The sequence below is a fragment of the Petaurus breviceps genome, unplaced genomic scaffold (genome assembly GCF_028583685.1).
Source record: "Petaurus breviceps papuanus isolate PSGF00001 unplaced genomic scaffold, PetGlider_PUasm1.0 90919, whole genome shotgun sequence".
NCBI lineage: Eukaryota > Metazoa > Chordata > Mammalia > Diprotodontia > Petauridae > Petaurus > Petaurus breviceps.
Genome location: NW_027187378.1, coordinates 35486340 through 35510769, shown reverse-complemented (window position 1 = coordinate 35510769; position 24430 = coordinate 35486340). Strand labels below are relative to the sequence as shown.

Here is a 24430-nt window from a genome sequence, read left to right as displayed (position 1 = left end):
GCCATTCCCCGATTGATGAATGGTCAAAGGATATGAATAGACAGTTTTCAGAGGAAGAAATCTAAGCCATCAATAGCCATATGAAAAAAAATGCTTTGAATCACAAATAGAAAAATGAAAATTAAAGTAACTTTGAGGTTCTACATCATTCTTGATGCCTTTTTTTTCTTGCTTTTTGGAGGGCAATTGGGGTTAAGTGACTTGCCCAACGTCACACGGCTAGTTTTTGCGTTAAGTGTCTGAGGCTGGATTTGAACTCAGGTCCTCCTGACTCCAGGGCTGGTGTTCTATTCACTGTGCCACCTAGTTGCCCCAAATATTTTTCTTTCTTTTTTTTTTGCCTTTTGGAGGGCAATTGGGGTGGTTCTACATCATTCTCATCAAATTGGCAAAATTGGCAATAATAAATGCTAGAAGGGCTCTGAGAAAATAAGGTATACCAATGCACTTTTGGTAGAGCCATGAACTGGTCCAGCCAGTTTTCTGGAAAACAATTTGGAACCATGGCTAAAAAGTTATTACACAGTGTATACCCTCTGATCCAGTAGTACTCCTACTAGGTCTGTACCCCCAAAGAGATCGAAGTAAGATAAAAGGGACACATATGTAGAAAAATATTTATGGCAATCCTTTTTGTGGCAAATAATTGGAAATGGAGGAGGTGCCCATAAGTTGGGAATAGCCAAACAAGTTATGATACGTGAATGTGATGGAATACTGTTGTTTTATAAAAAATGTTGAAGAGGAAGATTACAGAAAAACGTGGGAAGACTTGTATGAACTGATGCAAAATGAAATGAACAGAAACCAGACAACAATTTTATACAATAACAGTAATTTTGTAAATAACAATTTTTAAAGACAGCAACTTAAAAAAAATAAGTCTTATTTTATTTTTAGTTCCAAATTCTTTCTTTCCCTCCCCTGTCCATTTAGAAGGCAAAAAAATACAATACCCATTATATATGGTCATACAAAACATATTTCCACATCAGCCATGTTCTGAAATAAACAAACAAAAAAACCCCAAGAAAAATAAAGAAAAGAAAAAAATTATGCTTCACTCTTCACTCTGAGACAGTCAGCTCTCTCTGTGTGGAGGTGCATCATATTTAACATCATGAATCCTTTGGAATTGTGGTGGATCATTGTGTTAATCAGAGTAATAAACAAAAAGCTCTGATCAACACAATGACCCATCATGATTCTAAAGGACTCATGATGAAACATGCTACTTACCTCTGATAGTTGACTGGCCCCTCTTTGTTCTTCACACACAATAACTCCATCTTTAAATTTCACACCTTTGCATGGGGATCTGGTTGTCCTTCAGGTGTGGGAATGAATTCCTTACTTACACAGCCTCATGTTGCATCATCTTCAGGAAACCTTTTCTTATCTCCTCAAACTGCCTTGTGTTTAACTAATTTGTATGTATTTGTACATATGTGCTACATATATTTTCCCATGTACTAATTACTTCCTTCATTAGGATGTAAGCTCCCTGTGAATATGAATTGCTTAATTCCTTGTATTTGTATCCTTGAGGCATAGCTCAGTGCCTGGTACATAGCAGATTCTTAATAAATATTCAGTTAATTAGTTGATAAGTATGTTTTTACATGTGTACATGTGTATTTTTAAAATATTTTGTATATACTTACATGATTAAGCTGCAGGAATCATCCCATTTTTGTTCTTTGCGTCCTCAGCTCCTGGCACTTAATAAATGCTTCTTGGCTGATTGATAGGTTGCTATATCCAAGTCAGTGATTATAATGTTTAACAGCACAAGGCCAAGCATAGGTCTCTGGGAGACCTCCTTCCAAGTTGACATTGAAACCTTTATTAATGATCATTCTTTGAACCCTTCTAAATCTTCCTAATTAGATTGTTCTCTAGTCCATCATATTTCTCTGTCTTTTTCACAAAAATTTTATAAGATACTTCATTAAATGTTTTTCTAGACTCTAGGTAAACTAGCATTCCTCTTCATTACCAGCCTAGAGACTAGGAAATAAGGTTAATCTGGCACAATTGGCTCTTTCTCTTGATAAAGTCATGCTGACTTTTGTATTGATTGATTACTGCTTCCTTTTCTAGTATTCACTAGTCATGCCTTTGATGATGTGCTCTAGAAGTTTTGGGGGAATCAGAAGTCAAGCTCACTGGCCTAGTTTACAGACTCCATCATTTTAATCTTTCTCAGATTTGCCCTTCTCCAATCTTGCAATACTTCTCAAGTTCTTCCACTCTTTCAGAGATCACTGATGATAGCTCAGCAGTCCCCTCTGTCAGTTCTTTCCATTTCCAGGATGTTGTTTATCTGGGTCAGTAATTCAACTTGAACTTTATTTTCAAGGGCAACAAGATTCTTTTTTACTGCTTCCTTACTAACCTCAGGCATTAATTCCCTATTACCTTTTTTTTTTTGTACAGTTCTTTCTCATGTAAAGGTCATTCTCTTTGTCAGAAGAAAGAAAATAGGAATGGAGTAGCTCTGTGTTTTCTCTTTCCATCCCCAAGTAGTGATCATACCCATTTTTGACCCTTCTCTTTTCCCCAGTACAGCTAAAATAATAACAAAAACACCCCCACCTACACATACACCTATTAGTATTCTCTTATCCTGACCCTTCTTCAACATCCTTAGCTCATTCTAGTTTTAATATTTCTGACACTTCTTTTGGGACTCTCCCATATGGTATTCCCTCTCTGTTACTGACCCTTGCTTCTAATCTGTACGTTTCTTTTTTTTTCTTTTTTTAGGGGAAGGGGAGAGGTAGAGTAGTGGTAGGGTATCTGGACTTGTGATTTCGTTGGTATAAGGAATGCCAGTGAAGCAACTGCCTATACCTTTACAGATGGGTAACTATCTATAATCTACAGTCTGAGAGAATTGCTTGGGGGTGCTGAGAGGTGGCAGCTTGTCCAGGCTCACACAGTCAAGATGGTGAATGGCAGAACTTGAACCCAGGTGTTTCTGACTCCCAGCTCAGCTAGCTTGCTATCTGGACTATGCTACTCTACTTCTTGCTGTAGATTTGTTGGGGAGTTGCTTTGTAATCCATTGGTCTCTTCAGAAAACCCCCTCATTTTCATTCAAATTGTTTTTCTTTTGTGTTTTCAGAATTTCATTTTTGAGAACTTTGCCTCTCCTGTGATTACTTCTTCCCTTGTAAAGTTTTAGGGATTCCACTTGTTCTTTTTTTCCCACACCCTATGAAATCTACTACCCCAAGATCTAGGGTCTTCTCACTTTCTATTCCTTCTCTGTCACAGAATTTAAGCTAAAATGGGACTTCCTCCCAAGGTTCTCATCACCTAGCAACCAGTTCTTGTTGACAAGAATCAGATCCGGAAGAGAATTTCCCTGCCCTTTTTTTTGGTTACTATGCCTTTTTAAAGATAACATTATCCCTAAGGCAAGTCAAGAAATGATCTATCCTGTTTTTGTTCATCTGATGTACAGATATTTGAAGTCTGCCATCACTGTTCTATCATGTGTCTTGTGAGTTCCATGTCATAGTAACAACAGTGACACTGCCATGGTCAGTGTGCTAGATTTTAGGTAGAGCCAAGGTTTTAATCAGAAGACTAGCTTCCATTTTCCAAAATTGTCATCTGTCTTGCACTTCCTCATTATGTCTTCCTAATATGCTATGTTGTACCACTTTCTTCTCCTCCCTGACCTTTTTACTTATGCTATTTTTTTTTGAAAAAGGTAGATACTCCCAGAGCCATATTCTAGTCTTGAATTTCATTCCACCAAGTCTCAGTGTTACTTATTAAGTTAAATTTTCCTCTTTGCATAGAATCATTGGTTTATCTTGTTTATTACCCGCACTTTGTGCATTTAAAAAAAATATGAGGCTATGGGCTTTATTACTGTTTTTCCCCCTTGATTCTGCCATCAGTGAATTTCTGAATATATTTCTTTTATACTATTTTTCTATATTTTGTCTAGTCTCTATGGAATCTTGCTTGGTAACAGTGAATAGGCACTTCTGTTTCTGTTCCTTTTGGTTTTAAAGCCCTTTTCATTAAATTTGCAAAAGTTTGGGCAAATAGATTATTACTAGGACATGTTAGGTATACTTCATCTCTGGCCAGGAGACTGTTGTTCTTAAATTTTAAGCCATGGTCTAGAAATTCAAATCCCATTCTTAAACCCTATCTTTCACCCAAATTCCAAATCCTATAATCTGCTTCTGGTAACTTTATAATAAGGTCTTATTTCTGTATTTCTATTTTCAGTTGCATTTTTTTAAAAAAGTAAAAAATGTTTCTATGGAAAATTAAATTTTTACTGTATTTCAAAATGTGTGAGTAACTGTGTATGTCTGGGAGTAGTTTAGGAGAGTTCAGCAGATACTAGTGTCTTCGTTGTAAACACTTAGATGAAAATAAGACACAGTGGATGAAATTCAAGTCAGGGTTTTTTTAGTTTGGTGTTAAAGTCGAGAGAGAGAGAAAGAGAAATAGAGAAAGTCATATATTTATATATGAATATATATATATACACATAAACATATATGTAATCAAAAGGTATAAAGAAACATTTTTCAGAAGAACTGCAAAGTATTCAAAGCTACATGAATTAATGTTCCAAATCAATTAAATAATAAGAGAAATACAAATCAAAACAACCCTGAGGCTTCACTGTACACCTTGAAAACTGGCAAAAATTGTCAGTAGTCAACATTGGAAGGATTTGTGATAGACACATAATACATTGTTGATGGATCTGTGAAATAGTACGATTGTTTTGAAAAGCAATTTGGAATTATGCAAATAAAGTGAATAAAATATCCATATCCTTTGAGTCAGAGACTCCATTACTGGGCTCATACCCAGGGAAGCCATCAATAAGTAGAAACTCTATACATTGCAAAATATTTATAGCATCACCTTTTGTGATAATTAAGAATTGAAAACAAAGTAGATGCCCATCAATTAGGGAATGACTAAACAAATTGTGGTACATAAATGTAATGGAGTATTACTGAAGAAATGGTGTGTGGGATGAATACAGAGAAGCATGGAAAGGTCTCTATGAACTGATGCAGAGTAAGCAGAACCAAGAAAACAACATGCACATTAATTACAATGTAATTGAAAGAACGACAGGACAGAAATTTCAAAGTGAATGCAGCAAAATTTTAAAGATCCAGCCAGACTTGAATGAAGAAAAAGGAGATGATACCCTCCAACCTACCCCTTTTCAGGCATTATGCACATTGTACCTGTTAGACAGTTTCAGTGTATTGATCATTTGAGCTGGTTTTTTTTTTCCTCTCTAAAAAATACTATTTGTCACATGGGATGCCTACTCTGGGCGGGGGAGAAGGAGGGATACATGAGATAACTGATATAAGAAGACATCAATAAAAACTTATTTTTTAAAAAGCCAGCAGACTTTAAAAATCCCCAACTCCCTTCCTTCTTGTGCTTCTATTTTTATAGTGCTTGTATCAGTTTCTGGTGTCCGTTCCAGTGAGTCCAAAACCTGGACACCCTAGCATTGCAGCTGTTGCAGTGAGCTCTCAGCACCCTGTCACCCTGCTTCTAAATGATACCTTGGAAAAGAAAGAGATTTGCCGGTCTGTACCTCCTTTGATGTTGACCTATCTAAAAAAAAAAATCTACATTTTCTCTCCACTCTCGTCATACTTTTTCCTTCACTTTCAAACGCATCTCCATATTGTTCTTGGTCTCCAGCAGTCATAACCCTCTGCAGTGAACATATTTGTCAAATTCCAACTCAGTTTCTAACCTTTCTTTTTTTTAATTGTCATTATTTTTTCTAATTCTTTGCAGGATTCATTATATTTTTGGAGAATTTGGAAACTATTCTCTCTGGGTAAAACCTCACTATGGTAGTATCAACCAGATGTCCTGTGACATGGTCGTTAATGAAAATCCAGTCAACAGCAACCTTCGTATGTACCCATTTGTTGATTATTTAACCTAGCCTGAAAATGTTTTCAGTTTTGGCATGTTGCTTGGAAAGAGTAGTAATACACAATATTTTTTGGATAATTTAAAATTTGAACTGTAGAACTCATCTCAGAGCATTAGACACAACATAACATGGTGGATAGAGTATTGAACTTGGAGCAAGTAAGGATCGACTCTTCCCTCAGATATTTATTAGCTCTGTTACCCTGGCAAATGACTTAATACCTCTGAGCCTCAGTTTCCTCGTTTGCAAACTAGGGATGGTAATATCACTTATGCCATGGTTGTGAGCATCAAAGGGGATGATATAGGTAAAGTGCTTTGAAAATTTTAAAACACTCCATGAATGTCAGCTATTGTTATTAAGGTTTTTTGGTTATATCAGATTTTTAGTGAAAAATGAGTGGATGAGTATTAGTTACCAAGCTTAGACACGAATAGACCAAAAAAGTCAAGGACAGAAATTTCAAAATTGGAGCATTGGACCAAAGATAAACCTTACCTTGCTTTAGGATTAGGACAAAGAAGCTTCCCAGAATCTTTCATTCTCTGACAATTCTGGAGATAGAATTTGTCATCCAAACATATTTCTTAGTTCAGCTGCATTTCAGGTGAGTAAACTATGGAGTTATGAGGCATTAATAAGTAGATTTCAGCCTGTTGTTGTCCTTTGTTTTTTTCCATTCCTTGTAGGAAATTTAGCAGAGAAATATGGGGTTCTCCCCCCAGTAATATTTTATCTCATGGTTTTTCCAGCAATGCTTTATGCCTCTTGTAAAAAGTGATTTTGTGGATTACAATGATGTCACTCTTTATAATGTTGACATTATTTGTAATGATATTCTTCTTTTTCTTCATACAGCTATCTACATTGCATTCCTTATTTATATAGCAATCCTCATTTCCTCGTCCGTAGGAAATTTTGTTGTGAAGTAAGTAGAAATTGTTGGGGGTGGGATAAAGCAGAGAATTGGAGGAAGTGGGTCATGGCATATTTTGTATATTTATAAAGGTTTATTTTCACTCCTTTATAAGCCTTCTGTTCTACCATATGGCACCTTTCCCTCAAAATAGCAAAAAACCCCAACCAAACCCCAACTCTCCAACAACAACAAAAAACTCAATATCCCAAACTCAAACAGTTATTTCCTAACAGAAGGCATTATACTTTGTACAGAGCTATAGTAGTCTCTGGGAATTTTAGGAGGTGGCTCCCAGGCTTGAAAAAAACAAAAAAACTTAAACACTTCATCTTTCTTCTCTGTTACTAAGCTTTCCCACCCACATCTTCCCTGCTGCCACCATTCCACAGCTGGGAAAAGAGACTGGATCTTCTATATCTCAGTACGTTATTCTTGGCTCTTTCCTAGTTAGTGTTAGAATAGGAAGTTTACTATTTAGTACTTTGTGGATAGTGATTTTGACTTTGTATTAAGATGGGTTGGGTTTCTAGGAGGGAGTAAAAAGATCTTGAGAAGGGGTGAGAGTAAGAGGAGTGGTTTTGAGAAAAAATGAGAAGGGAAGGGAAAGAGAAAGAGGACTATTTCAAAACTTTAGAGATTTTGCTTGGAATTTTAACAAGCACTGTTTCTTCCAAGTTGAAAAGAAGCTTATTTTGCCTAAATTCCAAATAGAATTTTTGTCTCACAAGGTCAGTATTGACCTCTTGTCAGAACAGGAGACCAGATTTGGTGTAACAGAAATCTAGTGACTCTCGGTTGAACTGAAGCCTTTAAATCCATTAGAATGTCAGATAGTCTAGGAATGTCATAAAGAAGAACAAATTATAATTCCTGTCCTGCATAATGTAGAAGAATAATACTCTTTAAATGATTTCATGGAGGAATATGAGAAAATGAGAAAAACTGAAGAGGTGGTAACCAAAAAATCAATACGGCTATAGCTCCATTCTATACAGTAGATAGAGCTTATGGAAACTTTTTGGTAAATTACATTCTTACATATCAAACACACTTGGGATTTGTTATTTTAAAAAGTTGTAGGTGTTTTGTAATGCAAAAATCATATCCTATATAATGTTTTGTTTCAATGTATGAAAATTGGTTTGTGGCCAAAAGGTACAATACAGATGCAATGTTATTATCACTAAGTTCATATTTTTTCATATTGCATTTGGTGCATATGCAATTAAATGTGACCCAAAAGAGTCAAAGGAGAAATCCAGAAAAAAATTATAAGGAAATCCTAGCATTATAGCATTATATTCTTCCCTTCAAGATAAAGTCTGCTTTTCCAATATGCCTTTTAATGGACATACATCAGGGAAGGTTAGCTCTCATACCCATTATATGTAACCTTTAGTGTGAATGATGCTTTTTAGAGTGATAGCTGACCAAGAGAAGGTTTACTGCAAGTATAAGGCAATATTGTGTGATAGAGAGAGTGCTGGAGTTGGAGTCTGAGGGCCTTGGTTCAAATCCTAAAGCAGTCACTTAATAACCATATGACTTTTGGCAAATCACTTAACATCCCTAGACTTAATTTTTTTCATGGGAAAATGAGATGCTTGGACTAGATGACCTTGAAGGTATCTACCATTCTGAGTCCTTTGACCCTATGATCTTATCTCTTTGTGGGAATGATCTTGTCTTTGAACAGTAATTTGGTTTTGTGATTTGTGAGTAGGTAATAGTATAAAGACTCCCTCTTCCATAATTTCTTAGTGGAAATTTGGCTTTTTTTTTATCATCTAGTTCTTTTATGTTTTGACTCTCAAATAGAATCAAGGAAAGGACCAGAAGCAAATCACAGAAGTAGTTAGTAGTTATCAGTTTTGACAGGTCTTGGGAGATTCTCTGTTGGGTCTTGGATGTATGGCTTGGAATGATATCAGATTTCTCTACTGTTGTTATCAAGTAGACCCATAGTAGCCTTGATTCCTCTCAGCAAGGAATCACCAACTCCTCTTTCTCTCTTCTTCCTGTGACCATTTATTTTTGGGGAATGGGTGTTTCCCTATGTGTAAGGGAGAATCAGACAAATTGTTTTAACATCCTAACTTCCCCCTTTTTAAAATTAAAGTTTTCTTTTTTATTATGAGCTTGACAAATATTGACCGACATGAATGTTTTAGTATTCAAAGAGAAAAAGATTGTATTTGAGACTGAACTTCAGCTACAGTTTTTAAGTGTGTATTAAATTTGATGAGAGTAACAAAGCTGCCCTACTTTTCTTTGTACCCTTCTGACCTCCATTCTGCTCCCTTTTGTGGTTTTTGAATGTTTCATTGACTTTTATTTCTGTTCCTTTTTTTGTACTACTATCACAAACCACTAACACTCCCTCCTTCCACCTTCTAACTTCTCAATCCCCGAATGAAAGCCTTCCTTTATAATTAATGTGGTCAATCAAAACAGATTGACACATTGGCCACAGTCTCATTTTGTACTTTTATACCATTTCTTTATATAAATTTCAGATTTCTCTAAATCTATCGTTTTTATTTATTTCTTACATTTTAATAATATTCCATTACACTTCTACCATAATTTTCTCAGCCATTCTTCAAGTGTTGGGCATACATTTAGTTTCCAGTTCTTTGTGGCTACTATTAGTATTGTGTGTGTGAGTCATTTCTTTCTGTCTTTGACCTCTCAGGGCATATGTGTTTAAAGGGACATGCATATTTCAGTAACCTTTGGGGGGCATAGTTCCAAATTTATTTCCAGAATGGTTGAACCAATTCACAGTTTGTGCATTACTGTGCCTTTCCTCCCATAGCACCTCCAATATTTACCATTTTCATTTTTTGTCATCTTTGTACATCTGATGGTTGTAAGATGGAACCTCAGAGTCATTTTATTAACGTCTTTTAATTATTCATTAAGGTCTGTTTAACTCTTTTTCATAAGCTGATGAGTTAAATAGAAGTGGGGAGATGATTTGTGAAAGAAAGCATATTTGAAGATCTTATGTTGTCTAAGCAACAGAAATGTCAACAAAATTTGTATAAAACATGAATGCTTATGGGAAGCACGAATTTCTTTTTTTTTAAGATAAAGTCATGTACATTTATGAAAGATTTCTTCTTGCCTCATTTTAAAGCAAAATTGTAAATAATTTCAAACTCTGCCTTGTTTATGTCTTAATATGAATTAATTTAACAAGGGGGTATCATTTTAAGGAATGTGGAGTATGCTAACAGGGAATGTTCATTTACTTACAGACTTGATCCTGTTCGGAATTGGCTGTACAAAAAAATGAATCCCAGAGAAACTGATCGTCTCATTAATTCTGTGAGTAACTAGGATGCACAAATTTAGAGTCTTTTCTGTCTTCTACAAGATTTAGGAATTTTTTCCCCTCAAATACAATAATTATTGCTTTGACTTTAGTAATTCTTATCCATATTTGTGGCATGGTTGCCTAACCTCCACCAAAGTCCCACTTTAATGCCTCCTCATTGATTAGAAGTCAGCCTGTGTTCTCAAAATTCATGTAATCAGAGGGGACAGTATTAAGTCCAGGACCTGTAACAGGCAATGTATTTGTCAGCTGAGAACCAGACTTAATACACTCAGGAGCTTTTTTGACTGTAGCAACTTGAAGACAATTAGAGATTGTGGAGGGGGCATTCGTATTAATCAGATAACAGACCCTTGAAGGATGCTCTGAATATGTCTGCCTTCACTTCTTGTCCTGACGTGCTCTTTTCAGCTCCCTTTGCAATGTGTCGGCTGGCATTAAATGAACTTATTTCAGACCAGTTCTATCTATGTGGCCATGTCTTTAATATGGCCCATGAACAAGCTTATGAAAAGCACCAAAAAATCAAGTGAAGTTAGAAACCGAGTCCAGAGATCAAGCAACAAACACATTTTCTATTTTCTTTTCTTTCTGAAGGAGCTGGGCTCTCCAACCAGAGCAGAGTCTTATAGTAGTGACCTGCAGGTCGAGGCATGGAGGCTGACCCCTCCAGTGCATCGCCTTCGCTCTCTAGACACATTCAGAGGGTAAGTGGACATTCCCTTAGAACCTTATTCCTCATTATCCTCATAAACAGAATCTTGTAACCTTTAGTAACTCGTGGGTGCAATGGAAGGTATTTAGGTCTGATGTGATTAGTGGCTTTAACTTGGGGTTTTGCTTCAGCTATCACCTTGTGGGTTACATGCTTCCTAAATTTAGCCCTTTCTTCCTCTCTACTGCCCTCTTCTCCTCCTCACCCTCACCCTCCCAGTTTTATGTCCCTGCCAAATTTAATGAGCTGCCTCTTATACTTTTATTCAAGTAACAGACCAAAATATTAAAAGCACAGATCCCTGGGGCATTCCACTGGAAACTTCCTTCCATTCTGACATCTAGCTCTTAGTCACTCTTTTTTTTTTTTTTGCTTTTTGGAGGGTGTTTGGGGTTAAGTGACTTGCCCAAGGTCACACGGCTAGTTTTTGTGTTAAGTGTCTGAGGTCAGATATGAGCCCAGGTCCTCCTGACTCCAGGGCCGGTGCTCTATTCACTGCGCCACCTAGCTGCCCCTATTAGTGACTCTTGAATCTCCCTAACCATGATTATCTAGCCCATATTTCTTAATCTTTTCCGGGAGAATGGTACTCAAGACTTGGTCTCCATGCCTTGGATCCTTGTACCCTCCCCTATACCTGTCGTTCTTTGTCATTTTAACCTATCAAATCTTATCTATCCTTGAAGACCCAGCTCGGATGCTGCCTCCTATACTTGGATTCTCTCTTTTATATTTGCCACAGTCCAATGAATGTTGCAGTTGTTTGTGTTCTTGTATTATCCCTTCTTCCACCACAATTCTAGATAGGCATTTAGGAGGAGCGGTGGATAGAGCAGCTGGGCCTGGAGTCAGGAAGACTCATCTTCTTGAGTTCAGATCTGGTCTCAGACACTTATTATCTTTGTGACCCTGGACAAGTCATTTCCACCTGTTAACCTCAGTTTCTTCATCTGTAAAATAAGATGGAGAAGGACATGGCAAACTGCTTCAGTATCTGCCAAGAAAACCCTAGATGAGGTTATGAACTGTCAGATATGACTGAAACAACCAAACAACAACAAAATTCCGTATCCCTAGTGCCTGGTCTGGTGCTTTGCGTTATATATAATTAATACAGTGTTTTTGTTTTAAAATTAAAATCCAGCATCTTTCAAGACAATCAGATGCTTCATTTGTTGTCCCCTATTATTTCCATCTCCTTTTTCCCTTCTGCTTCATCATCTTTCAATTAATAGACTGTTTGGGGAAGGAAAGAGACTTGCCATAGGGGTACGTATAACTTCATAGTAAAAGTGAGTTATGCGCTAAGAATTCTTGAGAATGTCTCTCCAGAACACACCAAAGTCTAATTAACAAGCTTTCATCCTCAGAAGTGCCATACCCTTTTCCTAATTATATAGCTTAACATCATTCTAAGTTCCCCCTAATTCATTACAGGTCTTAAGTAATATGGGTAAAAGAAGACCTTGGAATGGCTTATTCTAATTGGTAGAAATTGTCAGGCCATATAACTTCTTACCCTTAAAACTTATCTTGTATTAAGTCAGTTGTATTAAGTCGGTTATTCAGCCAACAAGGGCCTACTCTATGCCAAGCATCATGATGCTGGGGTGGTGGGGAATTGTTAACATAAAGCTTCTCTTTGCAGGTACAAAATGTTTACGTGTTGTTAACTCTTCCATACTATCTTGATATATGGACTCTGCATTCTTTGTGCTTTCTTGGTTCTTTTAGGATTGCTCTCATCATCATGATTTTTGTTAATTATGGAGGAGGAAAATACTGGTTCTTCAAACATGAGAGCTGGAATGGTAAAGTATTTGTTAAAGTTGATTGGGCCTATTTCAGTCAGCTTTTGAGAAACATGAAGAATGAAGTCTTCTGTCCCACCTTGAAGGCCATGGAAGCAAAGGTTGTGGCCTTCTGTCACCATATTGTTTATCTTACAGATGGTTGGTCCATTGAAGTCAGTTACTTCCTGAGACTTTATGCCTCATCTAGCATCCCATGGGCCTGTAAACAAGGTCCAACAATAACAGCTAATAACTTTTGGAGGTGTTTCTTTGTAAAATGCTTCCTGAGGCTCTGTAGTAAAATGACAAGAATTTGACCCTCTGTTGTCTTTGCCATGTTCTGTGTTTGCCTTTGTCACAAGCCTTTTGCTTTTGAGTATTGTATCTTACCAGCATCTTAACTGCCAAATTGCCTCCTTTATTGGGGGTGCTGGGGACTTTTTAATGTGACCCTGAATAATTCTTGTGAAACCTGGCTTAGGAGTTCATTGAAAAACAGGTTAGAACTAGCCCTGAGGACACTGCTTTAAAATGGTATTCTTCTCTTTCAGTGCTCTAATTCCTTGTTTCTGGATCAGTGCTTTTTCACAGTAAATGCTCACGATAAATGATTTTGATTCATTGACTTCATAGAGCATAAAGAGAACAAACACTATTTTTTTCAGTAGAATTTTCTTCAAAAAATGTCGAACGAAGCTTCCACATTTCTCTCAGGGTTTGTGTGTTTGCATAGTACCATATGGGTCATGGTCATAGATTCAGAGTGGGGAAGGACCAGTTGGTCATTTGGCCTGACACCTTTCCTTTACTGATGAATAAACTGATTCCCAGATGGTAAAAAGACTCTACACCCATCTTCAGAATCAGAAAGAATGCCCATTCCAGAGCCCCTTTTCCTTACGCTTGTTATATTGTTCTCCAGGTTTGACTGTGGCAGACCTTGTGTTTCCATGGTAAGTTGGCAGTGATTTTTTTCCCTTCATCTGCTCTAATGTCTTAATCACAGTTCCAAGAACATTTCCATCCAAGTTATATCAGAGCTTTGTTCTAAGGCCATCGTTGAGGTTTGTGGCATAGGCTTTTTGCTCCTAGAACTTGTGTGATATCAGATTCTATGTTAGAGGAGAATACATTAATTATTACAAAACTCTAGTGTATATTTGTTAAGGTTTTTATTTGTAATTCTGTCTGAGTTGCTACACAAAGAAATGAATCATTCCTGTATTTAGGGCTCATTTTCCCACTTATTGATCAGGACATTGTTGACCTCAGGAAAGAAGCCAAAGGGAAGCCAAGGAAAGTAACACCTTGGTCAAGAACCTCTAATAAGTTCAGTTAGCTTTCTGGGTTTTGTTTGTTTGAAGTATCAAGGAAGTTTAATTAGAGAAGAAGATGTGGTTTAGATATCTTTTAAAAATTTCATTTAAAAAAATAAGCAAGCATTTATTTTCTCTCCCTTCCACTTCACTTTCCCTTTGGGAAAAGACAAGAGAAAAACTAAACCGTTATAACAAATATCCATAGTCAAGTAAAACAAATCCCCTCATTAGCCGTGTCCAAGAATATAGTTCTCATTCTGCATCTTGAGTCCATAACTTTTCTATTAGGAAACGTGTAGTTGTTTCCTTTTTAGTTCTCTGGAGTCATGATAGCTCATTGTATCGATCCAAGTTTTAGATATCCACTTTACCTTGTGGTTAGAGAGGAACAATCAACTCCCCTTTTCTTGGTTCAGGAGCCGAGGGTGGATTTGTCAAAGGTGAGAATACAAAAAACTGGAAAGGTTTCAGTTTCTCCTTCAGAGAGTTTAAGGGCAAATTATTTGGATTCCAGTGACTTCATTTTCTATTTCCAGACTGCTCAAATTGTCAGTCCTTGGGGATTTCTGGCAGTCCTCACAAATGTACTTTTATAGCAGAACTTGAAGACACCCTTTCCAGGAACAAAAAACTGCCCCAATAGCGGCCCCACCTCTGTCACCTCTTGTTAACCAGGTCTTTTTTTTTTTTCAGGTTTGTGTTTATCATGGGCTCTTCCATTGCCCTCTCCCTGAGCTCCATGCTGCGACGAGGATGTTCCAAATGGAAACTGCTGGGGAAAATCCTGTGGAGGAGTCTTCTGCTCTGCGTGATGGGAATCCTGATTGTGAATCCTAATTACTGCCTTGGACCCTGTGAGTAATTGTTTCATCTCTCTTAAAAAACTGAATGCAAGTTGGAAGATGGAAATTAAATAGTATCATGTAAAGAGAAGATACTAAATTAATTTCAAATATATCAGCATAATGAGGAGTGAATTAATAGGAATGCATTTACCTCTCAGTATAAGTTTCATTTTGGGAAAAGGTGCTTTTCTGGATAGTTATGGGAAATCAGAGAGATGGAAATGAAGTGTCAAGTTAAAACTCTTCATTTTATGACTGAAATACAGAGAGATTAGGGGACCATGTGGGGTCACACATCTAGATCCAACATTTCTACACATATATGTAGACACACACATATACGTATATGTGTGTCTATACAAATATATGCATGTTTACACACAAGTATATACATAAATATATAAGTGTGTATGTGTATATACATGCATGTGCACACACACACACACCAATAAAATTCAGAGAGAAAGAGACAGTAAATCACTAAGTGTAGAGATACAGAGACAACAGTGAAACAGTCCCTGCCCTCAAGGAGCTTATGTTCCAATGGAAGAGACAATATGTGCATCAATAGGTCCATGCAAGGTACTCTTGTCACTCTTTGCTGTTCTTTCCATTGTAAACCCCATCGACACCTTTGTTTCAGTAATTTTCATACTGAGGGTTTTTTGTAGCTGGCCTGTGAATTCAGCTAGGTGGTGCAGTGGATAGAACACAGGGCCTGGGTCCAGGAAGACCTGAGCTCAAATCCAGCTTCAGGCACTAGCTGTGTGACCCTGGGCAAGTCATTTAACCCTGTTTGCCCCAATTTCCTCACCTGTAAAATGAGCTGGAGAAGGAAATGGCAAACCACTCTAAGTATCTTTGCTGAGAAGACTCCAAATGGGGTCACAGAGTTGGATGTGACTAAACAATGTGAATTCATCCTCATTTCCCGTATGGTGGTTGAGATACCCTTAAGCAATCGTGTCTTTTGATCCAATTTAATGCTATTATTTATCACTGGGGCATGGAGCCTGAAGGAAGGATGGGAGAGACATAATCTCTCAATCTCAACAAACAGGCACTGGGCTTGTTACTGATGGGGAACAAAGAAGTGTAAGATTCACTGTACAGTCTTATCTATGGAGATAAGACCCAAGAAACAGATAGGGGAAGGCTTTTCTAGTAGAGTAGATGGTATGAACAAAGAGGTGTGAAGTCAGGGGTCAGCAAATGGACAGGTCTGGCTGGTGCTGGGTTCAGATGGGGCGATGGTGGGAAGTAAAGTGGGACCACACGGAGACAAAACTTTGTGAATGCCTTGGATTCAGGCTGAGGAGTTTGGCTTCCATTCCTTAGGTCTCAAGTAGAAAAACAGCATTACTGAAGAAATTAATGTGGCCGTGGTGTGGAGGATAGATGGGATAGTGTGGAGACTGGAGGCAGAGAATCCTCAAAGTTGTTGTAATAGTCTAAGTGTGAAGTGAATAAAGGCTTTAATTAGGAGGAGTCCCAATGGGTATGAAAATAGAAAGGACTGATTTGAGAAACTTAGTAAAAGAACAATACATAAGACTGGGTGATTAGATTGAATTTGGGTAGCAGTTGGTGAGAGGGAGGCAGGTGTCAAAGCTGACCAAAGGTTCCAGAATGGTGACTAAGAGAATGGTGGTGCATGAACAGAAATCAGAAAGTGAGGAGGAGGAGCTAGCTGTTGGGGGTTTTGGTTTTTGGTTTTTTGTGGAGTGCTGGTTAGGCATTAGATTTTTAATTCTTTTTTTATGCATTTAAAATTTCATTCAATGGATACAGCATGATGCATTGAAAAGAGTGTAAATTTGGAATCCAGGACCTAGGTTCAAATACAGACTTTGTTACTTCTGAAGTTGTTTTAATTCTTCGCATCTTGGTCTTCTCGTGTTTAAAATGAGGGGCTGGGGTGAAAAGACCTGTGAGTTTCTTTCTAGTTCCACCTATGAGCCTGATTCAGCAAGTGTTCATTGATCATTTGCTTTAATGTACAAGAATATGCTGCTAAGGGTTGTAGAAGACAAAAATAAGCATTGTGTGCTGTTGTTATCTGCTAGTGCTTGAAATCAAGTTGGGGAAATAAGACACTCACGTGAGTCACAACCACACAAGGTTGTGTCATTTCTGCATGGCTAGTTAAGACTTTACAGAGAGCCTGGGATTTGAGTCAGAATGAATAAAAGAAAAAAAAACTAAACACATTCTGTGTGCCAGACAGTGTACTAAGCACTGGGGAGGAACAAGTAGGATTGCTTCTGTTATTATATAGAAATGCCTGTCCTCAGGGAGCTTCCATCCCAACAGGAAGGGACAGCACATTTCGGGGAGTATTTTGGTTTTGAGAATTAACAGAGATGGTGATTGGAGCCACGAGAGAGTAAGCTGACCCATCCTTTCTACTAGCAGCTGCAGTGTTGATATGATTATGGTTCCACAACTCTCTGTCTAGGAGTGGAGTGTATGCCAGGGAGAGAGGATAGGGTGTTTAAGGGAAAGCAGACGAACTTCCTTGTAGCAGTGGTTTCATTTAAGGAGATGCTAGGTGGAAGAAAAGGCTAGGAGAGCTGAAGTAGATTATGAAGGGTCTTGAATACCTCTGTTAAATAATGAAGGGATCATTCACAGAGCTCTGCATTTGAGGTAACAATGGGACATCCCAATGGAAGTGACCAGAGTCCAGAAGATGCACTGTGCGTCCAACTCCAGATGCTTCTTAAGATCTTTTCATATATAGCCTCTGTAGGCTTTCTTTTGCAGAAAAAATGATTATGGTTCTTCTGTGAAATGAAATATGTTGGCTAACACTCTGATTTACATTTCCTCAGTGTCCTGGGATAAGCTGCGCATCCCTGGAGTGCTTCAGCGGCTGGGATTGACCTACCTTGTGGTTGCAGTCTTGGAGCTTCTCTTTGCCAGAGCCGTGCCTGAAAACAGTACTATGGTGAGACTCTTGAGTTTGAAAAAATAAATACTTTGGGATTCAGTTATGTCTTTTAAAAAAATTTTCTAAAATTCTTAACCTAAATACCACCAAATAAAACGATCATGTCCAGATATAAAGTAGAACAGAAGATAAAGGACCGGACATGAAATTGCAAATTTTGCTTTTTCTTTAAATATTAAATTCAATTAATAATTTAAATAAATATTAAATTTAATTCTACCAAATTCCTTTGCTCAGATTCAGAGAAAGAAAACTAATACCCTCCCTTTTAAAAAAATAAATCAGATATGAATAGTCAAGCAGAACAAACCCTATATTGACCATGTCCAGAAATTGTGTACCATGTTTTATGGTTGGTCCCCTTGATTCGTGGTTCGCCATTTTGTTGATCAGAATTCTTAAGTCTTTCAGGGTTGTTTGTCTTTACTCTGTTGTTATCATATAAATTGTTCTGTCTCTGTTCTTTTTACTCTGCATAATTTCACAAAAGCCTTCCAAAATTTCTCTGAAACCATCTTTTTTGGGTAATTTTTAAGGTGAAATAACATTGCATTTTATACATATACCAAAATTTGTTCAGCCATTTTGCATTTGTTGAGAATCCTATCTTTCCCCCTTAGTTTCTAATTCTTTACCCCTGCAGAAAGAGTTGTGACAACACATTTTTATTTTAAACATATGATCCTTTTTCTCATTCTTTGATCTCTTTGGGGTATAAGCCTAGTAGGGCTTTAACTGACTTAAAGGGTGTGCACAGTTTGGCGACTTTGGATTGAGTTCCAAATTGCTTTCCAGAATGTCCAGAACCATTCACAGACACACAACAGTGTCTTTAATGTGTTTGTTTGCCCACAGCTTCTCAAATAACTTTCATTTTATTTTTTGTCATAAAAATTGCTTATTTTATGTTCTTTTTTCCTTTCTCTCCCGCATTTAATCATGAACTCTTCCCATATCCTATTTGTATTGGTATTTCATTGCCTTGCTCTTCTGACTTGTTTGTGATATGACCTTTTATATCTAGCTTATGTACCCATTTGGAACTAACCTTGTTATATGGTGGAAGATGTCGGTCTGCTCCAAACCTAATTTCTGCCAAACTGCTTTCTAGATTTCCCAGCCTTTTGTGTCCAGTAGTGAGTCTTTGATCTAGAGGCTGAAGTCTTGGAGTTTATCCAAACCTAGGCTATGTTTGTTTTCCTAATCTGCTGTACGGATTGACATTTCTAATTTTTTTAACCAGTACTAAAGAGTTCTGATAATTACTGCTTTATACTGCTGGGCCCCTTCCCCCTTTTTCTTTTTTTTACATTCTTTTCCTTGATATTTTTGACCTTTTGTCTCTCTAGCTGAAATTTGTTGTTTAACATCCCCATAAAGTAATCCTATGGTAGTCATTGGTATGGCATTAAATAGATAAATTAACTTAGGTATTATTGTAATTTTTATTATATTGGTTTATCCCCCCCTAAGAGTAGTCAATATCTCTCCAACTATTCAGGTCTCTATTTTTAGAAAGAGTATTTTGTGGTTGTAGTCATATATAGCAGCCCTGTCTTTTCAAGGGCATTTGCAGTGCAGGCTCCCTGCCCTATGATACCATCTTGGTATTATTATCTCTCCTTATCATCTACCTACTTCTTGCTCAGGTGACCTATTTTTTCTTAGCTTTTCTTTAGTATTTTATTTTTCCCCAGTTACATGTAAAAACAATTTTTAACATTCTTTTAAAAAACTTTTTAAGTTCCAAATTCTCTCCCTTCCTTCCTCCCCCCTCCCCATTGAGAAGGCAAGCAATTCAGTATAGGTTATACACATATAATCATGCAAAACACATCCCTAATAGTCATGTTGTGAAAGAAAACACAGACAAAAAACTCTCAAGAAAAAGAAAGTAAAAAAAATGTATGCTTCAGTCTGTATTCAGATACCATCAGTTCTGTCTTTGGGGATGGACAACATCTTTCATCATAAGTCCTTCAGAGTTGTCTTGGATTGTTGTATTCCTGAGAATAGCTAAGTCATTAGGTAGCCTGTTTTTTTAAAAATTATTTTATTGGTATATTTTGTTTTTACATTGCCTGTATTTCTCCCTATATCCCTTCCCTTTTCCCCTTCCCAGGCAGCCATCCCATATAAAATATATGTATATATATATATTTTTTTTTTTAAAAAAAAGGAAAAAGAAATAAGATTCAAGAAAATCAAATAAAACATAGAAAAAATCTGATAGTATGTGCAATGTCCTATACCCTCACCGCAAAAAAAAAAACAACCCTAAAAACCCAGGATAAGGGAAAGTGTCTTCATATCTCTTCAGGTGCAAAGGCACTAGATAATCTCTCTTCATCCCCACCAACCTAATCTGATAGCTCAGTCTCTAGGAGCACAGACCTTTGTTCCTCTTTGAATCCTTCATTGTTGGTATAAAGGACTTGTGTCTGTAACATTTCAGTGACAATATAAAGTTAGTTCAAGTCCTGCTGAGAGATTGAGCTGCTGCTTTTAAAGCATAGTCATTAATGTACTTCCTATGTGTTCCTGTGGGTATTTCTACTTCCCTCTTTGCAAATGTTTGGTCAGAGTGGTCTCCTGTGTCTTCTTCAGGGAGTGAGTTTTATGTGCAGAGGCTGGCTTGTCACCAGCAGGTTAGGTACCAGGTGATGAAGTCTTTGGCCAAGGCAACCCATGAGAGGAACAGAGGAAAATCCAAAGTGGTGCTCAGGCCTGTGTAGCCCTCTTTCTGTAGGGACATTGGCTGAGTGGTGGAAAAGGGGACAGAGCCTGCTAAGAATCATATAGTTTTTCAGGTAAACATTAATTTAACTGTTGGTCCCCTATATATGTGACTTCCCTCTCTAAGTGACCAACAGGTTGCCATACTTCTAGTGTATTTGGATCGTATCAGCTTAGCTAGGTGGCATAATGTATAGAGCTGTTCTCTGGGAGTCAGAATCATAAGTGTTCAAATGTCTACTCACATACTTAGCAAACTTATGTGACTGTGGGCACATCACTTAACCTTTCTCTCAGCCTCAGTTTCCTCATTTGTAAAATGGAGAAAAGATGGTACCTACCTCACAGGATTATTTTGGGGATCGAATAAGATAATAATTGTGAAGTGTTTTATAAACTTTAAAAAGCCATGTAAATGTTGCTATATAAATCACCATCATTATTATAATAAGAATAATAATTATTATTGTCGTATTTTCGTGGCATAAGTGAAACCAGAAGACATGAGGAAGTGGTCTCTAGATGGAAGGGTGACTCATGGGTCTTCTTTAGAAAGGCTAGAAAATAAAAGGGCAGTGGGGCGGCCAGGTGGCTCAGTGAGTAAGAGTACCGTCCCCAGTGTCGGGATGACCTGGGATCAAATCTGGGCCCAGATACTTAACACCACACCCATAAATGACTGGCTATGTAACCTTGAGCAAGTTACTTAACCCCAATTGCTTAAAAAAAAAAAAAAGAAAAGAAAAGGGCAGAGATGCTTTCATCATGCACCCTGAGGCAGCAGGAAGCATTATTTCACTAGATGATTGGTTATCTTCCTTTACAGTGCTCACAGTGAACATAAGAAAAAAAATGGCCACTCTGCGGATAATTACGGCCCCTCTAGCAGTAGCCCCTACAGAGGATGAAAAGGTGGAGAAATTCTGCCAAGAGCTTGTCATACTCCAGACAGAGTCAGCCTTTCTTGTTTTTGCTCGGTGACTTCAACCCAAAGATGAACAAAGACAAGGGAAAGGAGCAGAATAATTATCCTGCTTCCTCAGTTTCCCTTCCTGTGTAGTTTGAATAGTTTAAATTTCATTTAGCTACTAGGACAGACCTTCTCCCTCCAGAAAACCATTGTGATCTCAGTTCTGGTGGAATATTTATTTGCTCTCTTTTTAGGGCTCTGATTGTTATTTGAACTCAATTCATCAGTCACCGGGCTGATATATATATTATAAAGAGCTTACCTTGTGACAAGCATTTAAAGATTCTTTTTAAAAATATTTTCCTGCCCCTCCTTCAGTGTAGGTGAATTCTTGTTAGCAGATATAACATTGCATCCCAGTTTCTTGGTTCTTCCCATGATGATCTTTTAACATTTACAATAATACATAGTTGCATTTATATAATAGCACTTTAAGGTTTGCTAAGTGCTTTAGAAAAGTTATTTGATCTTCACCACAGTCTTGTAAGATAGTTTCTATTTTTATCCCCATTTTATGGATGAGGAAACTAAGGCCGAGAAGGTAAGGGATTTGCCTAGGACCCACACGGCAGGGCACCAAGTCCAGGGCTCTCTCCACTCTGTCCCAATTTATGCTTTCATACTGGTTTTTAACGATTACCACTCCTCCTCTTTTATCTATTTTGAGATAGCTGGTGGCTGGATAGAACACTGGGTTTGGAGTCAGGAAACCCTGAGTTCAAATCCAAATTCAGACACTTCCTAGCTCTGTGACCCTGGGCAGGTCCCTTAACCTCAGCTTCCCTATCTGAAAAATGAAGATAATAATAGTACTTATTTCCCAAGGTGGTTGTTAGGACAAGATGAAATAAGATTTGTAAAGAGCTTTTTGCAAACTACATAAATACGAGTTGTTATAAACTTGTCAGCTGCTTAACCATTGTACCTTGGAATAAAGCTGAAAGTATCTCAGTTTACACTGAAATTATGTTACTCTGCATAAAGTTCATGAGAGGCAGTGCATAGGAGTGGTGTCTAGTGTACAGATGTTGGCTTCAGGACTTAGACACAAGTCATTAAACCTTCTCAGTGCCCCCCAAAAATTAGACTCTTTACATTTTTGACATCTGCAATCTGCTTTAGTGGAGGGAATTTCTGCACTGAACATTCCCTTCACTGATGAAATCATGGGTGTGAAGCCCAGCCTTTGAGAGCGATTATTCAGCTTTCCCATAGGAAATAGATCTCACCCAGGACTGGTTTGTTAATTGTCACAAGTAGCAGTCATGGTGGTGTTTATTCTGGATTTGCTGGCTCCCTCCCACCCTCTCCTGCCCATCTCCTTTTGCCAGGGATATTTTGTAGGAATTTAATCGAAGCGTTTTAATTGTTTAACTTATTGGTGTGGTGCGAAATATTTTACAGCTTATAACAGTTTTATAAGTGCATTATTTACTTATGTAATTTCATTTAGGAAATTTTAAACTATATTTGCTGGAAGCTAGAAGCAGCAACACTGAGGGCTGGTAGATAAAGCCCACTGCAGGGTTCTTGGAAATTATTGATTTTTCTTAATTAATATTTTCGTTGTGATTCTTCATAGGAGAACAAGCAACTTAAAACCCATAGGAATTCATCTCTTCTTTTACTTCAACATCCCAAAATAAGAGTCCATGATTTGTAGGACGTTTGCCTAGAATATTGTACAAAGCTTGTTTTTCCAGTCAGTTCTATTCCCTTTTATGCCATTCACAATAGCAGAGACCCTGTTCTTCTTTATAGGATATCATCTCATACTGGCCACAGTGGATTTTCATTCTGATGCTGGAAGCTGTTTGGGTGTGCGTGACCTTCTTGTTACCTGTTCCTGGCTGCCCAACGTGAGTAAATACTTGCCTTACTTTTTGGAGATGTTAAAAAGGAGAGGCAGAGCTGCATAGTGGGTATGTCCTGGACTTGGGCTTGGGGGAAAGACTTGAGTTTTATCCTGCTTCTGATACTTGCCAGCTGGGTGACCCTAGGCAAATCACTTACTTCTTTGAGCCCTAGTTTTCTCATCCGCAAGATGAGGGGAAGAATAATAAAAATAATGATAATAATACTACTAGTGGTAATGCTGGTGGTGGTGTTGGTGGTGGTGGTGGTGGTGGTGGTAGTAGTATTGCTGGGTGGGATGGTGGTAGTAGTAGTAGTGAAATTCAGGATTGTTAGACAGCTCAAATGAGAAAGCATCCAGGAAAGTACTTTGCATCCTTTAAAGTGCAATATATATATACTAGTTATTTTCATTTCTTCCACGAAAGCAATTTTTCCATGTATCTTATGAATTTTACTCTATCAGAGCTATTTTTGGTAAGTGAATCTTTCTTCCTCTAACTCTCTACATGTAAATGGCCTAAATGTAGAGGAGTCTGCAGTGTGTTCTGAGAAATGTTTCAGTGCAGTTTCCCAACTGCCATTTGGAATGGGAAATTGTCAACTTTAATAATAACAGTGAATAAATGGGGCAGCTAGGTGGCACAGTGAATAGAGCACCAGCCCTGGAGTCGGGAGGACCTGAGTTCAAATCCAGCCTCAGACACTTAACACACAAAAAGTAGCCATGTGACCTTGGGCAAGTCACTTAACCCCAATTGCCCTACCTTCCCTCCTCCAAAAAAGCAAAAAAACCCCTCCCCAGTATATAAATAATAGCAAAGACTTCCTTCATGAGGCCTCTCCTTATGCTTTCAGTTGTTGGCGCTTACCCTATCTTTCCTCCTTAAGTTAATTTGAATTTACTTATCTTTGGACATGTTGTACTTTCTGGGCTGGTTCTCTTTCTGTTTTTATATTTGGATCGCCAGTGCCTGGTACCCAGTAAATGCTTAATAAATGCTCCTTGAATTGTTGA

At 37.7% G+C, this 24430-nt stretch overlaps 1 protein-coding gene across 2 annotated transcripts in view; it reads left to right on the top strand.

The window, feature by feature from the left end:
• The window catches only part of HGSNAT (heparan-alpha-glucosaminide N-acetyltransferase), a 45662-nt gene that overhangs the window by 13320 nt on the left and 7912 nt on the right, over nucleotides 1–24430 (top strand). The window contains exons 3-13 of one of the 2 annotated variants that reach the window (XM_069075790.1): nucleotides 5467–5603; nucleotides 5821–5942; nucleotides 6824–6893; nucleotides 7234–7305; nucleotides 10148–10217; nucleotides 10825–10934; nucleotides 12677–12753; nucleotides 13658–13688; nucleotides 14748–14908; nucleotides 17734–17849; nucleotides 23320–23417. In XM_069075790.1, the coding sequence (XP_068931891.1) occupies nucleotides 5467–5603; nucleotides 5821–5942; nucleotides 6824–6893; nucleotides 7234–7305; nucleotides 10148–10217; nucleotides 10825–10934; nucleotides 12677–12753; nucleotides 13658–13688; nucleotides 14748–14908; nucleotides 17734–17849; nucleotides 23320–23417 (1064 nt within the window). The remainder of the gene's footprint in view (nucleotides 1–5466; nucleotides 5604–5820; nucleotides 5943–6823; nucleotides 6894–7233; nucleotides 7306–10147; nucleotides 10218–10824; nucleotides 10935–12676; nucleotides 12754–13657; nucleotides 13689–14747; nucleotides 14909–17733; nucleotides 17850–23319; nucleotides 23418–24430) is intronic. The other variant, XM_069075789.1, reaches the window with a different exon arrangement.